This window comes from Notothenia coriiceps, unplaced genomic scaffold (assembly GCF_000735185.1).
Source record: "Notothenia coriiceps isolate Sejong01 unplaced genomic scaffold, NC01 NC01_scaffold00037246, whole genome shotgun sequence".
NCBI lineage: Eukaryota > Metazoa > Chordata > Actinopteri > Perciformes > Nototheniidae > Notothenia > Notothenia coriiceps.
Window position 1 is genome coordinate 13,563,074 of NW_011369947.1, and position 6,905 is coordinate 13,569,978.

The 6,905-nt window shown below is 40.4% G+C and overlaps 1 protein-coding gene across 1 annotated transcript in view; it reads right to left on the reverse strand.

Annotated features, from left to right (window-relative positions):
• Nucleotides 1-461: 461 nt before the first annotated feature.
• LOC104966449 (protein kinase C-binding protein 1-like) overlaps nt 462-6,905 on the reverse strand; it is a 12,108-nt gene continuing 5,664 nt past the window's right edge. Inside the window, exons 5-10 of the mRNA XM_010795635.1 lie at nt 3,345-3,566; nt 2,584-2,697; nt 1,506-1,571; nt 1,239-1,331; nt 1,036-1,137; nt 462-578 (exon numbers count right to left, since the gene is read on the reverse strand). Of these exons, the coding sequence (XP_010793937.1) occupies nt 462-578; nt 1,036-1,137; nt 1,239-1,331; nt 1,506-1,571; nt 2,584-2,697; nt 3,345-3,566 (714 nt within the window). The remainder of the gene's footprint in view (nt 579-1,035; nt 1,138-1,238; nt 1,332-1,505; nt 1,572-2,583; nt 2,698-3,344; nt 3,567-6,905) is intronic.

Sequence of the window (6,905 nt, forward strand, 5' to 3'; positions counted from 1 at the left end):
TGAGGTCCCTGACACACCGGGGACACATATTTATGTATAAAAGACATCAACAAGTGGATTTTGCACGATAGGTGACCTTTAAGGTCAGAGCTGCTCCTCCGTCCAGGAAATTAAGCGCAGCCTTCACCACTGACCCCGAGGAAAAGGACTCCGGAAAGCTCCACACACACACTGCTCTCTACAAAGAGCACAAGTCCATGCTGAATTCCAACATTTTAAACACTTGAATATTCAGTTTATTGAATAGAAACTTGATTCAGAATTATTCAAAGCAATTCAGAATGACATGACAGCAGTGCTTAGGAGATCCGTTCGGTCTGTGTTGAGATTTGCCGGATCACAGTCCCTCCCCATCCACTCTGCCCCACTTCTCGAGAAGTCCCCATCTGGTTTGACAGTCTGTGTTGATGGAAATCAGTTGTGTGTCATCGTCGATCCCTCCCCCTCCCACTCCTCCTCTCTCATCTCCACTCTGTGCTCTTGCAGTTTTTACTTGAAGTTTCCCTGCGATCATGCCTCAGACGCTTGACATGAAACCTGATCACAGCGTCTCCTCGCAGCGCCCCGGGGAATACGGCCTGCACAACAGCGTCTCTTAGAATTCACCTAAAAAATAGCATTATTAGGGTGGAGAAATGTAAGTGTCGGGTCTTCTGTAAAAGGAAGCTTTTTCACCATCTGTTCATCTTAAAAATATAGATACTTTACCCAAGCTTTTGCATCTGTCGATTGCTCTTGGCTGGACTATATTTTGAGTGGACTTCAATGTTCTCATTGTGCATTTTGGAGTTTCTCATTCCTGTAGTGTGTGTATATATAGTTGCTAGTGCATGTGAATGGTAAGCTAACCAATCAGAGCAGACTGGGCTCTGGTTTCAGACAGAGGGTGAAAAGAGGTGCTGCAGCACAGGCAGTATGAGAAAAATAACGACCTTTTGAACTTTAAAGCATGGACACATGTCCAAGCAGAGGCACAAAATACAAATATGAACCGGGAAATTAGCATAATTGGGCCCCTTTAAATATGGTTTCCACACAATGAAACATACCTCCATTGTATATAATACAGTTGTGCAAAATCCATTTTGCATCTGCCAAGAAGGCCTCTGTGCAGCCATACATTTTCTTTTTAATATTCTGCGGTGCAAAAAGGAAAGATGGGGCCCGACTGACAACACTTTCAAACATTGCTAAATTCATATTATCGAAGATACATTTGTAACAGCTTGTGGGTTTACCTTCTCAAGTGTGCAAAGGTCCATAGGGTGAAAAATGTACTCGGCGTAATCTGGATGTTGTTCAAGAGAGACAGGTTTCTGGAAGGGTTCAGTCTATAGAAGTGAATAAACAGAGAAGAGAATGAAGGAAACTCTTACTGCACAACCTTCCCCTCTACCACACATGCAACTACTAAAAGAAAATCTACAAGCTGCTTCAAACAAAAGGAGGAAAACCAGTGGAGGAAAAAATCATGACGGGTTCTTGTTAGTGGTGTAATTGATTACCCAATTAAAAGTCTTTCTCTGCGTGGAAGCTGCATGGGGGGTGCGAGATGACAAGCGCGGATGATCCTGAAAGAGAGTGAGAGGGGGCAGCTGTATCCTCAGCACCAGCTAGCATGTTCATGGTTTCCAGCCATGACAGGCTCATTATAGTACAATCACTGTGATTGTTAGTTCTGTTATTAGAAATATTGCACATGCAAAGTAATAATATATAATCATGCAAGATTGATATGTGGACAGGTAGCACGTCAGGCTGCAGATCTTTACATCTAGCATGACTAAGGGGAATATGATGGGTATATAAGCAATCTAAAAATACAATTTTGTCCAGAAAACAACACATGCCAATATCTAAGGGCCTGTGTCCACATAGCGCCTTTTCCTGAGCGCGAGAGTCCTTTTTCAATTGTTCTCAAAGGAGAGAACAGATGGCATTCAGTTGCCTTGAGGAAAAGTGCTGCACCCAGCGTTTGTTTTTCTTAGCTTACCGCCATTTTTGTGATGCCACTGCTTGTAGTTAATTAATCTTTTCAGAAAAGTGCTAGTGCAGAAATTGGAGGAGAAGCTTTAATGGCCAGAAAGAAGAATCTTAACAAACCAGCCAGTGGGTTTTGCTGCCGGCTGTGTGATTTTTGTATCGCCTTAAAGTCTTCATCCTCCTTGCTTTACAGCTATCAGACTGAGCAGTGACAAGTTAATTAAGACTAACAATATAAGGAAGCAAATTCCGGTCGTTGTTAAAATATGTAGTCGCCCAAATTGATAAGAAAAAGCAAGGAGGCAAAGCTAGTGAGTCTTACAAAAGCGGTGATACCTAGTTGAGATATCGCTGTCATAGAAACAAGCTTTTCCGATTAAACGCTGGAGGAGGCTCTGACCAGCTCCCTGCGAGCCCCTTTCTGCTTAAAAAAGCACTATGTGGACACAGGGCCTAAGAGATCAATCTGAATGTAGAATTAGAAAAAGGCAGAAATGAGAATATACAGTATACTCCATCTGTAATTAGACATTGCCACAACACAATGTAATCAGTTTGGTAGCATGAATTCACTATGAACAGAGGGAACAGAGTACTTACACCTGGCTGTTTCATCTTCTGAAGGGCAAACTTTAGTAGATATGACAGCTGCTCTATAGTGAGCATCATCATGGCTTTGCTCTGAGTCTCTATACACTCAGCGACTGTTATTTTCTGAAAGACATCGAGAGAAAAACAGGCGCTTTCATCACTTGAGTCCAAACATACTGCTATTTCAACAGGCTCTGACTTAAGGCTTTGAAACTTGTTTTTTACACTTGTACACAATGTAATGACGTACATTTTACTCAAGGATTGCACTTAAGTACAATTACTTAGGTACTTGTATTTTCATTTTACGCTACTTCATTATTCTACTCTACACTTTTCTCCAGCACATTTATCATTTAGCTTTAGTTACTTCATATAATTGGATTTATAGCTAATCAAAATATATATAACAACTTAAAAATAAACATTGACAGACAAGTATAGATGAAACTATATAGCGGAAGTATACAAAGACATTACAGTTCGCTCCACATTTACCTGCTGGGATAGACACATTCATGCATAGATAATCATAATTCAACAATTGAATATGAATAATTCTAAAATGGGCGATTATGCTTAACGAGTACCTTTACTTTAGGAACCGAAGTATATTTTGATGCCAATACCTTTGTACTTTTACTTAAGTATGATTTTGAATGCAAGACTGTCACTTTTAAGAGTACATTAACAGTTTAATATTGCTACTTTAAACCTAAATATAAAATCTGAGCATTCGTCCAACACGATACACACTCCTGGGCGAGTACCTCACACTCCGGACAGAACCAGTCCCCCTCTGGCTCTGCGGGCAGTTTGAGGCACTTGGCGTGGTACACCCTGGGGCAGAGCTCACAGCAGAGCACCTGGCCCTCGCGGTGGCACAGCCAGCAGTAGAAGTCATTCCTGCCGTCCTGCGGTACAACATCAACAGGGTCTGAGGTGAGTGCTGGCTGCTTCACATAGTAAAAGGGACCATGTCTTAGTTCTGACTGCAATGCGGGCAAAAGAAAGACAAAGTTGGGGAAGGTCAAAATCAGGTCAGAGGTTAGAGAAGCCAAGCACACGTGCACAGTATCAACAAAAAAAGAAACATATCCAACAGTTAATACTGCTGTTGTTGAGCCATGATAAGTACATGTGGCAAACGATAACTGCTAGTTGATAAGATGAGACATTTTAAAAGGGGCCCTATTATGCTTTTAGGGTTTTCCTTTCCTGTAGTGTGTTATATAGGTTTTGTGCATGTAAATGGTCTGCAAAGGCTAAAATCCCAAAGACAATTAGCATAATAGGGCCCCTTTATTAAAAGTCAACATAATGTTTTCCTTGTGATGGAAATGACCTTAAAGACAACAACTCTGGATATTTATCAAATGCTCCTTTCTGTTTAGGAGGGTAAACATTTTTGACGGCCTCCTTTAAACTGGCAAAGGCTCCGGTAGTTACAGTTCCCACTAATCATTTACAAAGTTAGGCTTAAAGGTGGGGTAGGTAATTTTGGAGAAACCAGCTGGAGTGCGCTAGAATTTGAAAATACACAGCCGTAAAAGATCTGCCACTTCCTCACAGAGCCCCTCCTCCAACACACAGGAACGCGCACATGACCAATGAGGGCACGAGATAAGTTTGTGCACAGATGGAAGGCTGACAGGCAGGTAGGCCATCCAGTTATTTTAGCCGGGCCGGCTCAGATGATTGGTCGTGCTTTTTACAGCGCCACGGCTTCCACAGAGGACATTTTTTTATGTATTTATTGTCAAAGCATTTAATGTATTCATTGCTATCGGGATGTTAAGAGCATTCCATGGAATATAACAAAAAGTGTTTCTGAAGTGAATTACCTACCCCACCTTTAATGTGCCAATTGGGAGATAGCAGCAATCATTGACCTACTGTGCATTTGTGAACGTTTTACAATCAAAGGAAAATAATAACGTCAACAAATGTGTTAAAATTAGAGTTGCATAGATTATTTATTAGACGTCAGAAAACGAATTAAAATACTATCACCATTAGTATTAAATTAGAACAACTACGTAAAGATATACAGCAACAATATGTATTCCTATGGAAGACAATTCCAAACATAAAACTCTAAAATACATTTTTAAATATCTCTCTAATAAGCTGTAGTTCCCTTTCTTGATAAGTTGTAATAATATCACAACATCTAGCCCTGGATTGAATCAGGAGTAAGATTTCAAACAGCTGGAATTAAACAGTGTGTATTAAAGAATTTCAGACACATGAGAAAAAACATCAAATGTACAACAACCACAAGCAACCGAGACATCTCAAGGCAGCTTAAATATCTGTGAAATGGAAAGAAATAGCTCTGCTGCCTCAGTGTCACTGATGCCAGTTTAGAAATGATCAGGGTTCATACACTTTTTCACCAATGACTTCTCCATGACCTTTACCTAATTTTCCATGACCAAAAAAATTACTCTTTCTCAGCGGTACCTCTGAAAATGGTTTATTTTAACATGGAACAGGAAAATAAGGTCTGCATATGAAACATGTTGGTCCTATCTAAAACAAATCAAATAGTAGGCTTACTAGCTTCTACATGCTAAAGCCACTAAAATCTCTCACCAGCAAAATACTTCGACAGTTAAATGACATTTTACGTTTCATTACTATACGATACAGTATTTATTATCATTATATTATTACTATTTTGNAAATATAAATTATATTTTATGCAACTTTAGTTACATTTCCATGACTTTTCCCAAACTTTGGGAAAAATATTGTTTTCCATAACTTTTCCAGGGCCTGGAATTAGCATTTTGAATTTCCATGACTTTTCCAGGTTTTTAATGACCGTAAGAACCCTGAATGATATTAACAGGACACAATATCACTGTATCAAGTTGCAGAAGAAGCTACATTTAGATGTTGCACAACTCACTTAAATTAAATCTATTTTATTTAAAAACGTCACTCCCATCCGCCCCAATGGAGCTGCTAAGTGTCTGAAGGTTCAGATTGTAGTCATAGTGGGGAGTTTCCAGGTGTTGATGAGTGTAACCGCACCTAATATGTGTTGATGTGGCGCAGGGCATTGCTAAAGAAGAGCATTCATGTCCCATCAGTGAAACTCTCCTAAACAGGCCTTTAAATATTGACCCAGTATGAATGACTGATCAAACAGGAGCAGTAACTGCACCCATGCTGCTGATCGTATCAGTGAGCCTGCATTTATGATCTACTGAGTTTGAGGGGATGAATGTGGCAGCCTTTATTTATTTTAAATGTAATTGGTAAATATGGCAGTTACATCAAAAACAATACAAACGCAAATTGTTTTACATTTATCTTTAACAGAATTTGTATCCTGTTGTTCACCATAAAGGATTTCGTTATCTGGCATCTCCAGACGAGAAAACACTTCTGCGTTAAGAAAAATACGATAAAAATGAATGAAACTAGCTGCTGACTGCGCATTAATGTCACTATTCATCACGACTCGACTACTGCAATAGCATCCTCTACGCCGGCATACCATCCAACCTCCTCAATAAACTCCAACATATCCAGAACTCTGCTGCCCGCCTCCTCACCCACACCCGCTCCCGAGACCACATCACTCCCGTCCTCCAGAACCTCCACTGGCTCCCCGTCCGTCAAAGAATCCACTTCAAAGTCCTCCTCATTTCTTACAAAGCCCTCAACAACCAGGCCCCCCCCTACCTCACAGACCTGCTGCACCACCACACCCCTTCCCGCTGCGTCCGCTCATCAGAAGCCAACCTCCTATCCATCCCCACCAGCACCAATCACCGGACCTGGGGGGACAGAGCCTTCTCCGTCGCTGCCCCCTCCCTCTGGAACTCACTCCCACAACCCATCAGACACTGCACCGACCTCACCACCTTCAAAAAACTCACAAAAACTCTCCTCTTCAATCTGGCTTTTCATGTGTGATTGTTTTTGTATTATTTGACTTTAACTTGAACTATATATTTATGTATTCTTCCTTTCTTCTCTTTTCCTTTTTCTTCACTATTATCTGTAAAGCGTCTTTGAGCACCTGTAAAAGTGCTAACAAATTAAATCTATTATTATTATTATTATTATTATTATATTACCTCAAAAAGGGCATAAAACACAAGGTCATACAGTGAGAAAAGACACATGACAAAGAGGAGTGAAATAAAATGTTTGTTGTTGAACATCTGAATAAACCTTTAATCCCAAAGTGTTGATGAGATGCTTTATACTTTGAGCTGTAGGACAACATGTAATACCCTCCACATGTTTTCTGGCCAGCTAGAAACGGCTACTTCTCTGATGCAACCTTTGCTTCATTCTGTTAGACGTGT